Below are 22,996 nucleotides of genomic sequence, written 5' to 3' on the forward strand. Positions count from 1 at the left end.
GTGTGAAATTGTGTACTTTAGTGGAAAGAAAAAAGATGCATGACATGGCTAAATGACATAGTCGTAAGGGATATTTCAGAAACTGAGGGATCCTGATGTATAGGTCTTTGAATGTGGCAGGATGTACTACAAGACAAATAGGTGAAGCAGTTTGGATCCTTGGCTCCCAGCCAGGTTGGATTTTATGGCCTTCATAATAGACACAGAATGGAAAAGCCAAGAGGTTCTGTTGAACCTTGACACAAAATAGGATAGACCACAAATGGAGCTTTGCTTCAAATTCTGGTCATCGATTAAAGAAAGGAAATGAAAGTCCAAGAGAGCACACAGGGGAGATATACTAGATGATTTGAGGAAAAGGAATTGCTGCTCCAAGATAAGATCAGAAGACCTGGGATTATTCACTTACAAATTATGACATAGAAGTAAGTCAGTAGGCCCTTTTGATCTATGCCAGCTCCCAACAGAGCAATCACATCAGTCCGATTCACCCTCTTCGAGATCCCTGAAGCTCCGCAACCCATTCTGTCTCAAGTGCCCATTAACTTCCCTTTTGATTCTTTTTGCCACCCACCTACAGCTGGGGTCATTTCCAGTAGCCACCATGCAGCAGCACATCTTTGGGATGTGGGAGCAAATTGAAGCAGCCGGAGGAGACCCATAAAGTCATGGGGAGAAATTTGTATGTTCTGCTCTGGCTGCTCCAGTTTCCTCCTGTATCCCAAAGATGTGCTGCTACATGAAGTGGCTACTGGAAATTACCCCAGTTGTAGGTGAGTGGCAAAAAGAATCAAATTTTTGCCACCCACATAATCAGTTTTGAATCCCAGTCCCTGGAGCTGTGAAGCAGCCAACTGAATGTTAACATGACATTTAATACCGGCTTTCAGGGTAAACTGAGAGAAACAGTTTCCATTTGCAGGTGGTTTAAGGAAAGAGCAAAATGGATTTGTCGGGCAAATAATTCTCAGGATATGAGGAAGCTCATTTGTGTGAAGACTACTGTTATCATCTGCCACTTGCTGCCTGTAAGAACAGTAGAAACTTCCAACCAGGGTCTTGAAATGGGATTAAAAACTTGATAAGGATACAATAATTTGCATGGTTTTAGGGAACAATGGGAAGTTGGTACTGATTAGATTGCTCTCCAAAGAACCAGCAGGGAGAGATTGAACCAAACAGCATTATGACAATGTTTTATTTCGAGGAGCAGCTGGTGAAGCAGAAGCATGCTGTTCAGGATAGTTTATCTCAGTCTTTGGCTGATGAGCTCAGAGAATTGGATCTCACAGGATCTGCTTTTGAAAGTACGATGCTTTGTGAATGTTATTAGTGCAGTCACTGGAACTATGTGAGGCACTTTGCATGGAGAAGTCTGCTTATTCTAAAGCATTTGGAATGCTGCAGCCCACTGTGGATTACATAACTCTGGACTGAGATACCAGTCTTATTTGAGTGGCAGAAAAAAGATGCAGAGTTAGGCAACTGTGATGATTGAAAGAACTTGTATTCTATCTCATGGTGATGGCTAGGTCATCAATCACAGGTTCAGGATCCAATGTAATCTTAATAAAAGGAGGAAAGAAACATGCATGAAGAGATTGTAAGGAAGGTTCAAAGGAGCACGTAGCTGCCATCATCATTGTCATCCAGATTCCTTGCTTTCTCCAGTGCTGCCACTTCCTCTTTAAAAACTAGTGTACTTGATATTGTGTGACACAACCCTTTCCCTTCTGTATTTTGTGCTGATCCTGCACAGAGCACGTCTGGTGAATTACAGACTTGATTTTTATGGACTGAATGCCCCTCCGTGTTCTAATTATTTGATCCTAATCTTTAGTTCAGGGCCAGTAGAGCATAATGGTGAGTGGAAGTCATACTCTGCCTCCTGTGTCTTTCACTGTAACAGGTATATCTTGTATGACAACTTACAATGCGTTTTTCAACCTCAGAACTGATAATTGATTACAAAATGAATATATATTTAAAGTATTATGTAAAAATATTTCTGCAATTCATGGCAGCTTAATTACAGGGTTGACCGAACAATGCAAACTTAATGCCAAAAGCACCAGTGAAAATTCCAGCAAGTCAATTAATATGTGGAATTTGACTTGTATAAATACTGTAAATCAGTGGCTCTGTTAACTCCAACATCCAAAAACTGTTCTGCTGTAAAATTGACTTGCCATGTGAAACTTCACAGAAGATTTGTTGTAACTTTAAATTAGGTCCTTTGCAAGTAAAGATTGAAATATATGGAAGTTAACTTGCCCACTCCTGTAAACAAACATTGTTTTTCAAATCAGGTCAGGAATATTACTTTTGGCATTGATGCAAGGTTCTTCATATTGAAAGCAGCCCTGAGGAGAGATTATGGGGACAGATGTCAGGTTGCATCTGTGTTTTGTGAAGAAGGAAAATGAAGAAGTCAGTTTTTCATTGTGAACAGAAATGTAAAGGTACAAAGTATCAAACGATAATATGGCATATTTTTAATCTGTTACTTGAGATGGACACTTCTGCAGTATTCCAGGGCAATCTGGTGTCTAACCTGACAGCCTGACTCATTGACTTGGTGGTCTGGAAATCTTGACTGATAATCTGCAGGTCATTTTGCAGATGAGTAGAATGGTCTTAAGGAAGAAGAGACACAAGAAGCCTAGCAATGTTCCTCTTATTCATTATTACCCATTACTCCAGAAATCAAGAACCAATTACAAGGATTATGGATCTGACTTCAAGAAAAGTCAATAAAACTTTTGGCTGTTGTTTGATCTTCAACATAATTTCTTCAGTATTTATTACAGAGGTTGCCAGTGAAGATTTCACTGAGTTCTGAAAGGCACAATTATTTATCTTAGAAAAAAGAATATTGTTGATGCATTAACCTACCTAATTGAAGCACACCAACATAAACATGCAAATGCAATACAGCTTAAAAAATTGCAGAAGAATAATGGTGAAAGAAATATCTTGTGTTCATGTCACCTTTCATTCTCGTCAGATGTTTCAAAGCAGTTGCAACTAATGAATGACTTCTGATGCTAATTCCACACAGCAAGGTCTAAATGAAACAGGAGAATAAACAGGCCATCTGTTTGTTAGGTAGGAGATGAATATTGGTCAGAACAGAGACAGCTCCCCTGCTCTTTTTTCATTTGTGCAGTGGGATCAGAATTTAGCTCATTATGCTGAATTCTGATTATGACCATAAAGATGCCTCTGCTGCTTCCCCCTCTCTGCCAAAGAAACCAGGCCAAATTGTTAAAGTTGCTTCCAGCTCCTGTGTTAAACTCTACTTTCTTCTATCCTCATACCTCCTGAGTTCATCTTGGCCATTTGACCTGTGACTGACCTTCTGCCTTGTCAAACCAATTCTCATTTATTTGGTTCCCATCCAGTCCCTTGCTGAATCCCACATTAGTTAATATTGTTGGCGATTCTCCTTGCTTGGCTGAATTCTTTCTCTTTAAATCTGATGTGAGCAATCCTCTCATCAATAAAGCAAGCTTCCACCCTTGTAGATTGCTTCCCCATCTGCAGTCTCCACTTCCTGTTGTTCTTGAATGCATTGTTGCCTCTTATATTAGTGCCCTTCCCTTTACCCTTGCACTACCTATAGTTTCTCCAACATAGGTTGAGTCTTCAACTAAATATTGTATAAACTGAAGCCATTCTACTTGGTGATTGGTACAAACCCCTTTTCCTTGACACTGCCTTCATTCCTCTTCCTGGCAACTGTCTGAAACTGAACCTGAGCATTCTTGTGTTTGACTGAAATGAACCATGGAAGGGATATCTGCAACATTGCTATCTGTGTCTCTGTAACATTGCCTGGCAATGCCCTTCAGCTTATTTGCTGCCAAAACCCTCATCAATGCCTTTTCCACAGTAAGGTCACTCTTCTTCACTTTTGGCTTTCATTTTGTTTAATGATGCTTTTCTTACCGATTACAGCAAAGGCCATTTTTCCCAATAGTTCCATGCCAGCTCCCAGAAGAACAACAAAGCTTGTTGTTAATGTGTAGTGAGGAGATGGAGCTGAATTATCCTTGTGAAAAGTATGTGAATAATGAGGCAGGAACATTGTGTGATTATAGACATGTGATGTTGCAACATGAAATATTAATGAATGCACATTTATTCGATGTCTAACATCAGTATCTGAGAGAACAAAGCTGAAACAACCCGAGCCTCATTGTATTCCCAGTGATGGCTTTTTGTCTTCCTTCCTCCTCATCCACCCCGATGCAGAGGGTTAAAATCTGCCCCATTGCTGCTTTAACTTTTACCATTCATCATTTGGTGCACTTAAAAATTAATATGTATTTTTTGTTTAATCACTTATTTCCTCATTAAATCAAAATATGAATACAAATATTAACTATATATATTGAAAATCTTGAAGCTCCTCCCTGTATCTCTGCCACTGATTCCATTGGAAAATCCTTTTGTTACATGACATATATGTAAGAAAAGCAAGTTACGGTACCTAATGTGCGTTCTTGATAGAATCGTGCTTAAAGCAATCTCAGGTACTTGAAATGCAAAGAGGAAGGGTGTGGGTTCCTGATGATGGGTAGTCAGCAGTGGGTGAAGCAGTAACAGAGTTCTGTGTGACATGAGTGATTGCTGGATGGATAGGAGATTGTAGAGGATGGGCAGGAGTACTTGGAGCTGCATTGTCCCTGTGAAAGGTGTATCAGCGATGATGCAGGGATATTGTGTGATGTAGACGTGACATCACATGAAGTATTAGTGAATGCATGTTTATTAGATATCTAACATCAGTAAATTTTAAAAATAATAGTCTAAAACATGTGCTTATAATGTAGAACTCCAGTAATCTAGGATCTGATTGATTGATGGTTCAGCACTAGACTCATTGGTCTGAACCGTGAACGGGGGATCTGGAGCGCGAAGTGGGGGTCCGGAGCGTGAATGGACTGCACAGTTTGTGCTGGAGTCTGGAGTGCTTGTATGTTTCAGTTTGTTTTGAGGAACTCGCTGGCTTTTGTTACTCAATCCCTTTAAACTCACTGGGTAAAATGTGGGGGCGGGGGAGGGAGGTGAAATAAATGTTGGGGTATTATTAGACAGTCTGAAAAATCTGTTTTCCTGAGATGTTGGATTAGCAGAGTTTTGCTGTGCATTGATTTGGACAGCATCTACCAAGTCCGTGCATTCTTTTCCTTTCCCTATCCAAAGGTCATTGTTTTTCTGATGTTAGTATTGCAGCCTTAGAGTCATGCCACATGAGAAAAGGCCCTTCAGCACACCAAATCCACACTGACAATCCAGCACCCACTTACACTGATCCTAGACTAACTCCACATTTGCATAAGCTCCCCCCAGATTCTACTACTCACTTGCGTATTGGGGTGATTTACAATGACCAGTTAACTTGCCAACCTGCTCACCTTTGGGATGTGGGTGGAAACTGGAGCATTCGGAGGAAATCCATAGGGGAAATGTGCATTCTCCATGCAGATGTCTCTGGAAGTCTGGATTGCTGCTGGATCACTGAAGCTGTGAAGCAGCAGGTCTACTAGTCATAGTCTCTGGCTCAGCAGGCTGTCCTTTTGATCCATCCCTCCCAAAAGAGCACTGCAGCACAACCTCAGCAGTGCATACACCTAAACCTCATCTCAATGACCCTGGCCGCAGTCTCCCGCCAGCTCCCAGTGGTTCCATACTTTCGTTCTCACAGTGACAAGCCGCATATTGAGAGCCAAGGAAGGAGGGGTAGTCTTTGTCCTTTAAGAACCAGCCTTGTGTAAGGCATGGTGGCTGAAATATATTGGGAATGGCCAGACTGCTTGATGATAATTCAGTTATAACAGCTCCTGGATATATGTCAGGAGTGATAGGAATTCATGTAGAACTCCAGGTTCTGAAAGGGAACCTGAGGTGCTCCCTGACTGCTGTCTCTCCCTCCCTGATCCCATGGTAGCTTGCAACTCTGTGCCCTGATGGTCTGTGCTGAAGGAAAAGAGTGCACTGTCTCTTAATGCAAAGAGCATCAACAACTCCCTAATGGTGCCGCAAGCAAAGGACTGGAAAATGGCACGAGACAACTGGAATGATCCAGGGGCGAGGCAGTTCAGGGAGGGAATGACCTTGACCTCCACTGGCAGAGCAGTCCAGGCAAGAGCAGATGACTATGCCCATAGAAGGTCACACATCTCTAACTTTAAAAGCTTTCATCTCCAGAGACAATGCTCTCAGAAGAGTTGCTTCATTCTGTGCTCTTCTTGCTTCTAATCTTCTGGCCAGCCTCTGATGGCTACACCTTGAGCTTGTGGAGTGCACCCAGTGGGACCCTGGGAGGAGGCATAATGGAAAGTAATGACCTGGGCACTTCAGTGGAACTCAGCAGCAGCTTGTACGTCCCTCCATGTGTATTTGGCTGCCTCCAAAGTGCAGTGCAGTGTACAATGAAAATGGCAGAGCAGCCCTTGAAATTTTACACATGTAGTGAATGCAATAATATGCAAACTGAATATCAAAAAAAACCTGCAGATGCTGGAAGCCTGAAATAAAAACAGAAAATACTGGGAGCACTCTGCAGATCAGGCAGCATCAATGGAAAGAGAAGGAAAGTTAACCTTTCAGGTGCAAGACCCTTCACCCGAATGGCTAAATGTTTCCAAGATTTTATGTCCATACAATCGAGATCCCTGTGAGTGCTTGACGGTGTTTTTGAATGAGAAAACTATGCTAATGCTTCAGACAAGTGACAACTGACTTCATTCCTCACATGTGATATACTGAAGGAAAACCTACATGCATTATTGTGTAGCATATCAGGAATTGCCAGATTGAATTTCACATAAGCATAATCCCTACCAATTGACCACATAATGCAATGCTTAGAAGCATCAAATACTTCGTAATGTGATAGATATTACTTACTTGTGTCCATATCTATGGCTTTGCAGAAGCTAAGGAACTTGAATGCAAGCCACCACAATCAATGTAAATAACAAAACTGAGTCTTTGCTGATAAATGCTGCCATTTCTGTGCTGACCTGCAGGCATTTACCACTCAAATGCTGGCAAGTTTGGGAGTTTGTGTGTGCTTGGCAGACTTGAACTTTATAATGAGTTCTGGCCAATGAGTCTGCCAATGGACTCCACATGGAGCTCAAGAACAGAGCATAAAAATTGGTTAACATTCCTGGGCACTTACTTTGGGGAATTCATTGCCAGATTCCGCACGAGGTCAGGAGGAGATTTTACAACTGCAATCATGACATAAATTTCATATTCTTAAATTATTTGTGTTTGCGGTAATGCTTTAAAATTATTTAAATGTTTTTAAATACTTCAGGTGATTTTGCTTTGGATATCTTAAAATTATTTTTTATTGCTAATTTCATTTTGATTAGTTGTTGAAATGCTTCTGAATGTTGTGGGTGTTCAGATGTCTTAAAAGTGACAGCTTTCACAGATGGCAAGAAGGGGCGTGTGGCATTGCTGTCTGCATGAGATTTCAGAGGTATTTTGTGGTGATACTAGTTCTGACCCCTCTTGTGACCTTGATAAGGTCATGAGAGTCCCTGGCCAGTCACAAGTCCACAACACACTTTGCAAGCAATGCTGCAAATTCTGAATCAAACTAACTGTGGAGCAATGGGGAATTCTGGCAGTGACATGCCCTACTTAGTAGGGTCCAGACCATGGTATCTAATAGGATAATATTATACTGCTGCTCTTAAATTGCTGATGAATATCATTAAAACTGTTAACTGTGCCCCTTTTTCTTATTATCCTGCATAAAATATGATCAATGAACTGTGATGATTAATGTCATTTTAATTTTGTTGCTATTTTATCTACTTCTGGTAATCAAGAGGAGCTGTTTAAGTAAGATTTGAATACATTTTAAACCTCCATGCATTGTGTTTTTGTGATGGGTTTTATTTGAATACCACTGAGAACCTTTTTTTTCCTGATTGGGGCTCAAGGCTTTTAACTGGTTTGGTTGAAATACAACTTATGTTTCTCATCCCAGATCCGATGGGAAGGATCACTAAATCTTTCTATTTCCAGTTATTGCTTTGTTTTCATCATTTTCCTTGGCTAGTGTTTGAGGATCACAGACATCAATCTTGTAGACTTGTTCCATAAACAAATTTCTTTTTTACAGAAATCACCGGCAAAGAAGTTGGGCCATGCAATTAGCAAATCGCTTGGATGTGTACCAAGTCGAGAGCCACCTCATCCTATATATCCCGAGATGCCAGAGAAACCTCTAGATTTGGCACATATAGTGTGAGTAGTCAACTTATGCAGTTTTTATTGGCAAACATGTTTAAGCTTGAAATTGACCAAAGGAGAATAGGGCACTGTGTCACTGCTAGCTTGCAGTGTATTATATTAGGATAGCTTTATTGTGATTTCTTCTTGAATATATTAGTAATCTAAGTATGCACAACTTCCATCCACCTTGAAAAGCTGCTCCCTGGCATTTGGTGGTAACAATGGATTGCATATTTATTTGGGTTAAAGGTACTTATCAATGAAAACTAAACTCTGTTGGACTCCTGTTCTGAAAATGGCCACACTAGTACTTATACAGTCCTTTCAGAAGTTGAAAGACAGGAGTAAGTGAAATCCAGATCTCACAGGAACAGAGAGGGCATTCATCTCCTGAATCTTGTTCTGTCAATCGACTAAGTCACGGGTTATTTGTGCTCAACACTATTTCTATCCTCACTGATTACCCAATTTAACATAAATCTGTTGATTACGGCCTTCATAACTGCAGTTCACCTTGCAGGTACTGCCCTTTTCACTAAGTACAAGATAAGGTAAAGAAAGTGAAAGGTTTCTGAAATTCTTGCTAGCACAGTAATGTTACTGGAATTTTTTCATGTTTTTTGAAATATTGATGTTGCATTTTTTCTTTGTTATTTAAAAGAAGTAGTGATTTACCTAAGTTCAGTTTTCAACTGCCTAAATTAGTTTTGTTTTTTTTTGGTCTTGTTGGAAGAAACCTGCCGAAACAGGACACCTCTGCAATTATCCTGCCGTATCTTTTATGTGGTTAACGCCCACTTGACGAATTCAGTAACTCATTTTGTGAGTTCAAGAGATTTAGGAACTTTTGCAAAATAGCAGAATTTGTACTGTTTGGTTAAGTTATTCTTTTGTAATCATTGTCCAGTCAAGATAATACTTTAAACATGATGCAGGTTGAAACAGATATCATCCCTAAAAATTTTGGTGCTTTGTTTGTTGAATTAGTCCAGTTTGGCAGGAGAGCTATTTTCTCCTGAATCCTTTTGATTTTCTTACCTTTCCCACCTTTCTCAGAAGCAAAGATAGATTTGTTTTTTTTTGTGATTAAGTCTTTTATAACAATGTTTGTTCTTTGCTTTGGCTTGCTGATCAGAATTTTAAAATGTGTGGAAGTACTTACTAAAATATAACATTGGCCAGAATTTATTTGTATCAAAATAAAGCATTGAACAGTAAATGCATCATCAAAAAAATTGGTCATTGTGCTCATTGAATTGGGAAGATTGTTTTATGATTTACCAGATGATAATGTCCCTTGTTCTTTTTTTCATTTACTCAGATACGTTAGATGATTTTAAAGCATACAGAATGATGTGCAAGTTCAGATTGTGCTTAAAACTTCCTAAGTTATATGTAAGAAACCCCAAAATACTGGAATCTTCAATTAAATATCCAATGCAGAAGTTTTCAACAGTTTAATCAGTGTTAGATTTAGAGCATGGATACTGCAGAATCTCCAGTGTGTGTTTTGGGAGGAAGGCAGTTTATTCAGACTTTATTCAGAGTTTGCTCGTATCAAATTAGCACCTTTTAACTGATGAGCCTATTTTGGTGCATCTTTGAAGATCCTGTCACCACTCTGACCTCACAGCTGGAACTCAGAAAGATTAAGCCTTCCTCAGCTGGATCTGAGTGGAAAGTTTTTGCCCTTTTCACAGAAGTTAGACTTTTAATAGAAGAAAACAGTTTTGAGCTTGCAATTGGTGACAATCAGTCACTCCAAAGAAGAATCTGATCAAAACTGACTCTTCAAAATAAACTAATTCTGGCTTAGGAATTTCTTAATTGATTTTGCAGTCTCTTGTATTTGCAGTGCTCAAGAGGAGATCAGATGAGATTGATGTATTGCATAAAATTAAATTATGCTATAGAGCGTATTGATGCACTGACACTGGGACACAGATAATTTAGTGCTGTTGTATCAGTAAAGATTTTTCTCTTGGTAGTGTGGCACACATACTTCTCAGAATTACACTGCTGTACACTAGGCCCGATGTGTGATGACAAGACTTGATGCAGGGTTCCTTCTGGAAATGCAAGATAATTCATGTTAACACACTGTAATGGTGGAATAGGCCATGACAGTTCAGAGTGGCATTCGTAGAATAATTCACCTGAACAAAGAAATGCTAAATAGAGAAATCTGTACCTTTCCTGAGATCATAAAATGGAAAGGAATTAAATATTTATGAAGCATATTTGCAATGATTAAATCAAAGAATTGTGTCTTTATTGGAATTTTGTTTATTGCTAATTTGGATGAGAACTCTGAATATATAACTGCATATCAGCTGCAGTGTTTAGTCTCTCAGGAAACTTGGAAAAGTCATCTTATAAAAAACAAACATAGAACTTATAGCTAATTCTGAGCCAGATCTTGTTGCAGTGGGATCACAAGACCTGTGTCATTAGACATTTTCTCACAGTGTTTGTATCATAACTTGATGAAAATGTCAATTGATTTATGCATGGCAAGTTCAATAGAGCTCCTGAGCCCTAAGGGAACAATGGGGGCTGACAGTGGACATCAATGAAGTTTTAAGAACTGAGTTAGATTTGATGGCAGAGAATAAAGTGTGGATTAAAATCAAATTGTGTATAGAAGGAGAAGTAAAGTGAGGGAAAAGGAATGGAATGGGAAGAAGGAGACAGTATGGGAAAGCAGGAAAAAGTTTAACATGTTTTTTAGTATCTTTTGTTGAGAATTGCTTCATTCGGGTATGTTGTTGCACAGTTCAAATGGTTCTTTTTCTGGCCAAGATATAAGGGGCAGTGCATTGACCATATTCATGTCATTAAAATGATATTTAATATTTTTGCAAAACATTTGTGAAAAGTTGAATTGGCAATAATTTTGTTTCAACTTGCCTAAAAGTTATGTGGCAACAGAAGACAGCATGTGCCATTTGTGCAAAGTAAATGGTGGAGTGATGCAAATTGGTCACGAGGTTCTAGAGATTAATAGTTTGCTTTAATTTCTTAATCCTTTGGATCTTCTGGCTGATTTGTGTACTAATAATTCCAGCCTTTGTAACGCCCCACTGTTATAGTTGAGAATATAATATGTGGTTTGATGTCCATTTTGGTAAATTGACTGTCATCTCCTGTGATGTGAAATTCTGTGCCTTTTATCCTCTGCAGTATTTTAGATATGCTGCTTTGCCATTAAAGAGAATCCTTTATCACAGAGGTGCTGATCTTTTGCAACTGATTAGTCAGCTACTTCAAACCAGTATTGCTCAGGTCTCATGGTTCACTCTTTAACGTTTACTGAAAATGTAGAATACTCACTCATCAGTTATCACTTTGGATAACAGAAAATATCTAGTCACGCTGTACGCTTCTTAAACAGGTCAGTTTAAATATCAAAAATCCGTTGGCAAAATACCAAACAACACTATTTATTTTTCAAGAACTGGAATCAGTGTAAATTACATTTAGAAAGTTGCTCTTTATGTCTTGAAAGGTAATAAACTTCTAGGGAAATCATTTGTTAGGGAGTCATAATGTCTCTTTTGAAATAAGATGCTATACATAGAATATGTAATCTTCAGGTAATCATGAAGCATAAAATGTTTTTATTGTTTTTGCAATTTGTGATAGACTTTATGGGACTCTTTTTTTACACTACAGCTAGGTTATGACAAGATCATTGTGTGAATATTGGTCTTAAGTATGGGCAGCTGCAATGTGTGATGCTTGTGTTTAAAAGAACAGTGGAGAAAGGAAAGTTTTGGTGATTTCACACCCCAATATGCAATGGATAAATGGCTTGTAACACAGCAAGTAATATAGCTTCTTCCTACATTGCTCCCCCACCAAGATGCAACCTTCAATTATACATCTGTTGTTGCAGGCATTCCGCACAATTCCTTCTTCAAGGAAAGCCTTTCTTAGTGATGTGGTTTGCTTCAATAATTTACCAATATCTGGAGCTAATTTGTTACATTTCAAACCTAGTATTTTTAAGACTGGATAAAGTTCAAGGTAAAAGTATCTATTTTTGCCACAGACATAATAGCTTCCTTAATGAATCAGTTGGCATTCTTGCTCCCCAGTGTGATTCTGGGCAACACAGCTGAAAGTTCCAAGGAACAAACCCTCCTCCTTCAACCAAGTTGTGAGTTATGCCCGTGTTCTCTGGGAGCGCGAACACAAAATGTTAGTGTACGGCAGTGTGTTGAAACTGTGTCGAATCTCATGGGTAAGTTGAAGAGCTTTTATTCAGTACAAGGCACAAACTGTTGACGTACTGTCTTTCCTTTGGTGCTGTCATGAAAATGTGGGACTAGTTGAAGAAAGAAAGGGTTTAGGAACAAGAAAGCAATAAATAAGGGCCACTTGCTGGAAAAGTATCAGCAAAGGTGAGTGTGAGGTCAATTGAGGCAATTCCCGAGGTGAAACTGAAGTCAATATCCACAGGAACATTGGTAGCCATTTACCATCTAGAGATGGAAAGGGCACAATGAACAATCTGCTGGAGGAACTCAGCGGGTCGAGCAGCATCTGTGGGGTGCGTGGGGGGTGGGGGAGGAATTGTCAATGTTTCAAGTTGAAGCCCTGCATTAGGACTGAGAGTGAAGAGGGAAGATGGCCAGTACAAAGAGGAGAAGGGGAGCGGTGAGACAGGAGCCCAGGTGATTGGTGGATTGAGAAGGGATGAAAGGTGGCAGGCAGGTTGCTCTAGGTAGGGGAGGGTAGGGGTGGTGGAGGTGGGAGTCAGTGGTAGGTGGGTGATAGATGGAGGCAGACAAAGAGGGGGGAAAAATATGAGAGGGAGAGAGGGAGTGGTCTGGATTCGATCCTGACTTCAGGTGCATTTGTTGTGGAGTTTGTGTGTTGTCCCTGTGACCACGTGGGTTTCCTCCCAGTGCTGATTTCTTTCTGCATCCCAAGGGTGTGGTGGTAAGTTGGTTGGTTACTGTAAATTGTCCCTGGTCTCAGTGAATGGTAGGAAAATCAGGGCGAGTCCATGGATGTGCGAGAGAGAAGAGGTTGTAGGGAAATAAGTGGAGGAATGGAACTGATGGGAAATCTTTATGAGCTGGTGTAGATTTGATGGGCCGAATAGCCTCCTCCTATGTTATGAAATTTCATAACATGTTGCTGGCTGATTTGAGTCGTGAGGCCTTGCGAAATGGCAGGCCCTCAAACAACCTAACTGGTAACATGGGTGAGCCTGAACTGACCACGTTGATGAAATGCCTCCAGAAAAATGTGCAAGATGGAATTTGCCGAATTCCAGTCTTTGTCAAAGCTGTCAGATTTTAAATGCTTCTGAATATTCTAAAATACAGAATTATTTAAAAGCAATCAAAAATGAAATAATTTTAAGAAATTATAACATTTAAAAACTTGTAATCAAAAACACTTAAAAATTTCAAAAAATTTACAACACTAAAGCAAATAGAAACACAGGATCCAAGAATAGCTTCTCGAACACGAAATACGCACGACCTTTGCAGATGTGATCTGCTGATAAGATCTGCAGGCAGAGAATCTATTTGAACACCTTGGTTTAACTTTCCACACTTGTCCTTCATCCTGTTTGTTCCTTAGACACGTTGTTTGAATTATGTTCAAACTGTCATAGTCGAAGTGTCCCTTCTCTGCTTGCTCTAAAGGACATGAGCTCTTTTTTGTCTTTGAAGGTCAGGATAGTGGTCTGTTCTACTCTTCTGCCTGTCAAGGTCTAGTTATCTCAGCAGTATAAAATATCAAGCCATTTTACAGAAACCTGGTAAGTGATGTACCTCAACAGTTTGGGTTAATTGAAAATAGAAAAGAAATAAACATAAGAGCATAAGATGTAGACGTAGTAGACCATGCAACCCTTCAAGCCAGCTCTGACATTCAGTAAGATTATGGCTGATCTTTTACTTTACCCCACTTTCGTGTACAAACCCCAAATCTCTTGATTCCCTTACTATCCAAAAATCTATCAACGTTGAAGGACTAAAGATGCGTCGTGCATTCTCCGCTGCCTCAAGACATTACAGTTGGTAGAAAGTTGGTGTTTTGCTATTTTAATAAGGACAAGAAAGCAACTTGCACACTTGACCAATTTAAAATGACATTTTTCAGCCTGCTGCAATGGTGGCATTACCAACAGTTGGTCTAAAGACTTAAGAAACTACAATAATTCCATGCAGAGGGTAATTTACTGATAGTATTGACTTTTCTGCATTGCCTTGGCTGAAGTATTGATGGTTGGGGAGGAAATGTATAGGCATTTGGAACTCGAAGTCATGTGTATCCCTCCAGGAAGGTCAAAATTCAAAAAGCACTTCAAAAGTATTAACTGAGATTGAATTGAAGCACTGAACAAGCAATGCACAAAAATAAACCAAAATACAGCCCCAGTGTGCAAACATTAGCTTGCAGGCAAGATGCCTGCATCAGTCCCATGGTGCATATTAGCAGTTGCTGTCATTAGCACAGACAGTCCAGATCTGCATCTGGATGTTAACTATTAGGATGTTAAAGCTGTCTGCAGGATAATGTGACATTGTGTGCAAATATGCTAGATGACATAGTTGTTGCTTCACTGACTTAGATGGATGATCATCATGATATGCCAAATGCAGTACCTTTTATAACTTGGTTCTTTCAAATTTATTTGTCTTTGCTGTTCAGTACCATTGCAGTCCTGGACATCTAGTTACACTGGATGTGCTTTTCCATTCCAGTAGACTTGACATTTAGCTCCTTCAAAAAATACGTGAAAGAGGCATTGAATATTGACCACATATGATTAACATGCTAATCCATCATGTTTCAATTGGAACCTCCAGTGTCAGTTTCCTGACTGAGTTGCTCATCATGTGCAACGGCATGGAGATGCTGAGATTGAAGGTCTTAGTCCATTTTACCACTCATTGTTTTCTCTGAAGTTGCTATGGGGATGTTCTGAGCATTGGGATCCAGGCCTTCAATTGCTCTGGCGGCACAGTAGCGTAGCGGTTAGCGCGACGCTATTATAGCGCCAGCGATCGGGGTTTGATTCCCGTCGCTGTCTGTAAGGAGTTTGTGCGTTCTCCCGTGTCTGCATGGGTTTCCTCCAGGTGCTCTGGTTTCCTCCCACATTGCAAAGACATACGGGTAGGTTAATTTGGGTTTAAAATGGGTGGCGTGGACTCATTGGGCCGGAAGGGCCTGTTACCATGCTGTAAATAAAATTTAAAATTTAAAACAAAAAGAATTTGTTTTATACTATAGGCAAACTCAGCATAAAATATTACATAAAATGCAAATGTAGATCTTATAATGAAGTATCAAGGTATTTGACCCAAATTGGTTGTGTTGGTAACTTGGGCTGTTCCCCAAATCTCAATGTGCTCATGTTTCTTCCCCCGTGTCCTTTTATTATTTTTGCTTTCAGCTACCTTTCTAACCGCTCTTCAAATGTTGATGCGGTATACACCAAAAATCTATGAAGAGGTTATCCCTGGCCTCCATCCTATTGTTCAAATAATCTTTTATCACTGCCCATGGACTCTGGTCCATGAGCTGTGGGAAATGTGGTGTTCCCATCTAAACATAATTTTGAATGTTCCTGTCAAATCACATCTTAACCCCATTGACGACAGCCATAATGTTGGATTTGTATTTCATTTATAACAGGCTGCAAGCAAATAACTATGCACAATTTCTCTCTGTTGCCTCTTTCCTTCAATTTTAAGTCAACAGCTGCAGACCTATGCTGAATTCTTATAGTTTTGCAGATATTCTATATGTTGGATTTTATATTCTTTATTTCTTCTTAAAAGATTCAGTGTAAAAGTAACTATTTTATGACATCAGTTTCAGAAACCATTTTAATGTCTCATGAACCTGAAAATCCCTTTGTTTCCCATATCCACTGTGAAAAGGAGATAACAACGTAAAAGAGTCTGCACAAAGTTCAAGAGAGACACTGTTCAAACAGAAGCTGGAAGACTGAACTGAAAGCCAGTTATTTAAGTATTAGGGCTGCACAGCTGATGTTGCTTAGGAAACTGATTCTAGTATTCACAGATAGACCAACAATGGGATACATATAATTAACTATTTAAAATTCTCAACAATTGCACATTCTAGTAGGAAATAAAAATTCATTGATGAAAGTGATCAATCTATACACATTAAAGGAGGTTATGGATTGGAAAATGTTTGCAATAAACACATATAATTTTGTCAGTAAGAGTAGAAGCCTATAAAGAGTTTTAGGAAGCAGAAAGAAGGGAAGGGAAAATTGAAGGTGGGGAGCTTGGAAGATAGATTATGAGAGAAGGATAAGAAATGATTGGCAGAGCTTCTTAAAATCATCTTAAATTATGTAAAAAGGAAGAGAATAGCAAAAATAAATTTGGCTCCCACACGCTCTGAACTGAGAATTATAGAGGAGAATAAAGAAATGTCATGGGCATGAAACAAATATGTTGTATCAGCCTTCATTGAAGAAGGCACTGGGACAAATCCTGTGAAATGTAAGGAAATTTAGGAAATCAGGACTTCAAGGAATGTGCATCCAAACTGTCCTGAATTGCTGAATTTTCAGTACATTCTGACACTTGAGACCCCATGTAGCAGCAAATGAATTTGCTGAGATTCTTCACTGGATTTTTTGGGGAATCTGCTCAGGGATCGGTGCAAGATCACCAAGTCCATCTATTTCAATGGAAATTTGGCAGCTGCCAAGTATAAAGTTGCATTTTTTGTATTCAAAGTAATATTGTTAATCATTTAAATGTTTTAAGGTGATTTTATTTTTGAGGTTTATATATAACTTTTAATAATATTTAAATGTTTCTGAGTGTCACAAATACTGAGAAACTTTTCAAGAGTATAACAGTTTTACAGGCAGCAAAGCTAAGGGTGTGGTCCACGTGCACGAGAAGGGTTCAGGTTTTTCTTGGCCAGCAGTTTTGGCCTTGTGGATCCAAACAAGGTAAAGGGGGTGGATTGCAAGAGGAAATCTGAGCAACAAGTACTGGCGATAGGGCCCACTGAGCAAAACCTGGGCCAATGGAACAGAAGTGGATGGGAACCAATTGTAAAATGTAACAAATGCAAGAAGGAACTTAGTAATTAGTATCACTAATTGGTTTATTATTGCCACATGTACTGAGATACAGTGAAAAGCTTTTGTTTGCATGCTATCCAGACAAATCATTTCATACACATCGAGGTAGTACAAAAGGAAAATAAAACAGAATGTAGAATATAGTATTACAGTTACAGAGAGAGTGCAGTGCAGGTAGACAAACAAAATGTAAGGGCCACAACATGGTAGAATGAGAGATGCAGAGTTCATCTTCAACAGATGAGAGGTCCATTCAAGGGTCTTATAACAGCGGGATAAATGCTGTCCTTGAACCTGGTGGTGCATGTTCTCAAGTTTTTGTATCTTCTACCCAATGGGAGGGGGAGAAGAGAGAATGACTGGGCTGGGAGGGATCCTTGATTATGTTGGCTGCTTTTCCGAGGCAGCAGGAAATTGGAGGGACCTAAATGAACAGTGGCTGCAGCGATGATGATCTTCCAAACTTTGCCAGATTCTGGAACAGTCCCAGCAGGTTGGAAGGAAGCAAATGTAAAATGGCTATTTAAGAAAGGAAAGAGAAAGAAAATAGGAAACTCTTAACATCCATTGTTGACGAGATTCTGTGAATGAAAATCAATATTTCAGAGTCGACAGGGTTAGTAAGAATCAACGTTTTTTTCTCAAGGGAAAATCCGATTAGATAAAGTGGAATTGGTGGTTGTTCTATAGCCATCTGATAAAGCCATTCAGTAAAGGCTATGTAAGATAAAGACTCATGGATTGGTGGTAACAAATGAGTATGGAAGAAGATTGGTGAAAAGATAAGACAAAAGTAAAAAAAAGGTTATTTCCATGTTGTCAAACAGTTAGTTGTGGGGTGCTAAAAGGGATCATTCCAGAGTCCTCAACAATGCACAATTTATGGAATTGACTTGAATGAGGATGCAGTGTAACACATCGAAGATTGCAGATGGTACAGAGTGAGGTACGCAAGGGAACTGTAGTCTGTGAAAGAATATTAGGAGGTTAAGTGCAAAGCGGTGGCAAATGGAGCAATGCGGGGAAGTGCGAGATTAGACACTTCTGTTGGAAGAATATAGGAGAGAGTGTTTTAAGCAGTGACAAACTAGCAAATGTTGGTGTGAAGAAAGTTTCAAGTGTGCTCGTTCGTGAAATACAGAAGGTTAATGTTCAGGCATACCAAGCAAAAGGATGGCAAATAGTATATTGGCCTTAGTGCACTGGGGTTGGAATACAAAAATACATATTTAAGATATCTTTATCAGTCACATGTACATAGAAACACAGTGAAATGCATCTTTTGCAGAGTGTTCTGCGGGCAGCCCGCAAGTGTCGCTACGCTTCCGGCCGCCTACATAGTATGCCCACAGCTTCCTAACCCATACGTCTTTGGAATGTGGGAGGAAACCGGAGCACTCGGAGGAAACCCACACAGACACGGGGAGAGAACGTACAAACTCCTTACAGACAGCAGTGGGAATTGAACCCAGGTCCTGCACATTTTACAGGGCCTCAGTGAGACCTTGTTTGGAGAAGTTTTTTGCAATATTGGTCTATACACTGAAAGGAGGGGATATATGCCTTTGATTTCACTAACTTGATTCCTGAAAAGAGGGGGTTCTGGAAGATATGAGACAAAAACAGGCCATTTGGCTTAACCAGTCCATGCTGGTATTTATGCTGCACTTGGGATTTCTCCCTTCTTTCTTCATCTAAATCTATAGGAACATCACACGATTCGTTTCCTCCCATATGCTTGTCCAGTCTCCCCTTAACTGCATCAATACTATTTATTTCAGCCATACAATGAATTCCTTGTTAGATTGTCCTGTGAACAGAGATTAGCAAAGATTGGCTTGTATTCATCGGGCCTAGAAGAACGAGAGGAAATGTCACAAGAGCATACAAGGTTATGAGAGGATTGACAGGATAGAGGTCGAGAAGCTGTTTCCTTTGACTGAAGAGTGTAGACCCAAGGAGTGTGGTGTCACGATGAGGAATCAGCCATATCGTACTGAAATGCCGTCTATGTGTGCAGGAGTTACAAATCTTTGGAATTCTTTCAAAGCTGCTGAGGTTGCTCACAGATTATTCAAGGGTGAAGATATATAGATTCTAGGACTCTATTGCTTTTAATACCCATGATCACATTGAATGGGTAATCAGGTCTGAAGGAGCTCTTGCTTTTTACTTTTATTTTTTATCATCCAGCTGTCTCTCATTTGCACGATGTGTCACCTCACATTTACCAACATTAAATTCCATTGACTATATTTCCTGCAAAGAAGGAGGCCTTTGGCCCATTGTGAATATGTCAGCTGTTAAAGCAATCCTGTCAATTCCATTCTCCCACTTATTTCCATGTATTCTCCCATGTGTGGCCATCAACTCCCCTGAATTTTCTTTTACTCACCTGCTCTACAGTTAATTTACGAGAGCAAATTAACCTACCGACCAGCATGTCCTTGGGGTGTGGGAGGAAACCAGAGTATGGGGGCGAAATATGGTCAGAGGCAGAATGTACAAACTCTGCTCAGACAGTTCCTGTGTTCAGGATTGAAGCTGAGTCGCCGGAGCTGTGAGCCAGCAGCACTACCTGCTGCACCACTGTTCATGGTCTAGTGAATATCTTTTTAGTCCTGTCATGTCTCACAAAAGCCTTCCAGACAGCAGAGTGCAGTGGTTTGGGAGGTACAGTCAAATAAGCCTTGTGAAAAATTGTAGTGCAATTTATATAAAGTATAAACTATTGTCATGGACTGACACAGTATATTTAGCGAGATGGATGGAATACCAATCAAGTGGGTTACTTTGTTCTGGTGATGTTGAGCTGCTTGAGTGTTAGGAGTTCCACTTATCCAGGCAAATGGAGAGTATTGAATCATGCTCCTAATCTGTGCCTTGTCGATGGTGGAAAGGCTTTGGGCAATCAGAAAAGGGAATCACTGACAGTAGAAAGTGCACCCTCTGATATACTTGTGTCACCACTGTATGCATTGAGGAACTGAGAAGTGATTGCATCTTTTGGAATTATTAGGAAATACAACTTGCAATCAGGAGAAATAGCTGAGGAGAAAGGGTATGTTGGTGTGGTTAAATGAAGAATGGGCATAAGCTTTTGTGGAGCATGAACAGCAGATTGAAATAGTCAGGGTGAATGGCCTGTTCCTGTGCTATAAATACAACACAATTCAGAAACTAGTTAGTTCAAATTAACAATCAGTTGGCGGTAGTAATATTTAACATGTGACAATTACAGTCAATAAAAGTTCATATTCATTACCTGACTATAAATATAAAGAGTAAATAATGTGCACTGTAAAAAGGGATGACCTTTGTTGCGATAACAGAAACCAAGAATTATTGCACAGTGACAACTCCAAGGGTGATACAGCCTTGAAACCTCAGTTTCTATTGTTCCTCAGTTTCTTTTTGTGAAAGCATTTATGGTAATTAACGGAGGGTGGTGAAAACTATTTTGTGTCATATTGCTGTGTTTTAAGGCATTAATATTATGGTTCATTGGAGTCTCATGTCTTAAGTTTTATAATTATATCTCTGTGGAAAATGAGGTAATTAAAACACAATTTGTATTAAAGCTGGAGCTGCTACTTAACTGCTCCTCCATTCAACACAGAACATAAGCTATCCTTCATAAAATAATTGGATTTTCTTTAGTATTAGAACAAAATATAATGAAAAGCAATTACCTTGCAAAAATGAATATAACCGTAGAGTTACTCCATTTTTTCAATTTTATTTTACAACATGGAGAAAATCAAGTGCATTGTAGAAAGATTTCCCTTTTCATTTTACTTTGTCCTTTGGTAGAGCTGCAAAGTTCTGTTCCTTTGGCATTTCCACAGTGCTTGTACGTTTGCAAATCATTTTCACCTGTGATATGCGGATTTTAAGAAATATTGGAGGATGGAATTAAATACCAGACCATTTTATGAAAACTGAATGTTCATGATCCAGCACTATTTGATTTTAATCTGAGGCTAAGAAAAAAGATCCTTTCACCAGGAAACAAGTAAAATATTTAGAGAAATTATTTGTGAAAAGTTCCTTACAGTAGCGTCGTTAGCATATAAATGGTACCTTATTGCAGTAATTTATTGGTAAATCCCTGTTACACATTGATTCCACTAATGAGCTGACAGTAAATATGTGCATGGTTGTAGTGGCAGAGCGGTAAAGTTACTGCATTAGTATTCAGGGAGCTGAATGTTGATCTGGAGACAGGAAATCCAATTCCAATGCTGCAGCAAATAGGAACAGAGGCATTGAGCAGGAATCAGCCAAGGGCCCCACAAGTCTGCTCCACCTTTCAGATTATGTCTGATCTTGACTTCATTTCCTGCATGTTCTCCATAACCATTGACTTGTTGGTAGTCCTGAAATCTCTCTCTTGGCCTTGGATACACTCTCCATGACTGGTTTAGAGAATTCAAAAGAAAATTCACAACCTCTGAGAAAAGATATTCCTCCTCATCTCCTTAAATGAACAGCTTCTTATTTTGAAATTTGCAAATTTTTCTCTTAATCTATCCAAAACCTATTTCAATTTCTTTTCCCACCTTTGTATTGTCAGCAAATTTAGCAAAAGTACATTTTGTCCCTTTGTCTAAGTTATTATTGTTGATCATAAATTATCTGAGGACCCAGCATTGATGTCTCCATCACCCGACAGCTTGCTAACCTGAAAATGACTAATTCATCCTGACTCAATGCACACAAAATGCTGGAGGAACTCAGGAGGTCAAGCAGCATCTATGAAGGGAAATAAACAGCCGATATTTTGGGTTGAGACCCTTTCTCAGGACTGGTGGAGGGTCTCAACCCAAAGCATCGACTGTTTATTTCCCTTCATAGATGCTGCCTGACCTGCTGAGTTCATCCAGCATTTTGTGTATGGCTCCAGATTCCAGCATTTGCAGAACCTCTTGTGTCTCCAATTCATCATGACTCAGTTTTCTGTAAGGCAGTACTCTGTCTGTGCTCAGTGTTTTATTCCCAATGTCTTTATTCCCTTGTCTTCATCCATGAGCTCATGCAATAATCCTTTGTGTGGCACCTCATGGGATATCTTCTGGAAATTCAAATGCACTACATGCAGTGGCTGTCCTTTACTCTGCTGGTTCTATCCCCAAAGAACAAAGACAAAGTTAAATAGATTTTCCTTTTGTAAAACCGCATTGATGCTGTTTGATTGCATTGTTAATTTCTAAATGTCCTCTTACTCCTTCTGAGTAATGCATCCCAGCATTTTGCCAATGAGACAGTTTCTTGCTTTCTATCTTTCTTCTTTCATGAATAGGAACATCATATCTGTGCTGCTTCAATCTGCTGGGATCTTACCAGAACCTGGGAAATTTTGGAATATCACAACCAATGCATTCACCTTCTCTGCAGCCACCTCCTTTTAGACATCTGATTAAGACCAGGGGACATGTCAGCCATCAGTTTGCCTTCTACTTCTCTTGCAGCACTTCTTGTTGGTTACTTGCTCACTTTTGCCCCTCATGTTTTCTGATTCTTGGAGGACTTTTGGTAATATGAAGACAGATACAACCTATTTATTCATACGTGTCTACCGTTTGCTTATTTCCCATTATTAACTACTCAGTCATCCTTCCA

The 22,996-nt window shown here is 39.5% G+C and overlaps 1 protein-coding gene across 20 annotated transcripts in view; it reads left to right on the forward strand.

Moving 5' to 3' along the window:
• dtnba (dystrobrevin, beta a) overlaps nt 1-22,996 on the forward strand; it is a 397,891-nt gene that overhangs the window by 202,848 nt on the left and 172,047 nt on the right. For all 20 annotated transcript variants that reach the window (XM_052024099.1, XM_052024088.1, XM_052024100.1 and 17 more), the window contains one exon: nt 8,156-8,280. In XM_052024099.1, coding sequence (XP_051880059.1) covers nt 8,156-8,280 — 125 coding nt within the window. The remainder of the gene's footprint in view (nt 1-8,155; nt 8,281-22,996) is intronic.

Source organism: Pristis pectinata, chromosome 10 (genome assembly GCF_009764475.1).
Source record: "Pristis pectinata isolate sPriPec2 chromosome 10, sPriPec2.1.pri, whole genome shotgun sequence".
Taxonomy (NCBI): Eukaryota; Metazoa; Chordata; class Chondrichthyes; order Rhinopristiformes; family Pristidae; genus Pristis; species Pristis pectinata.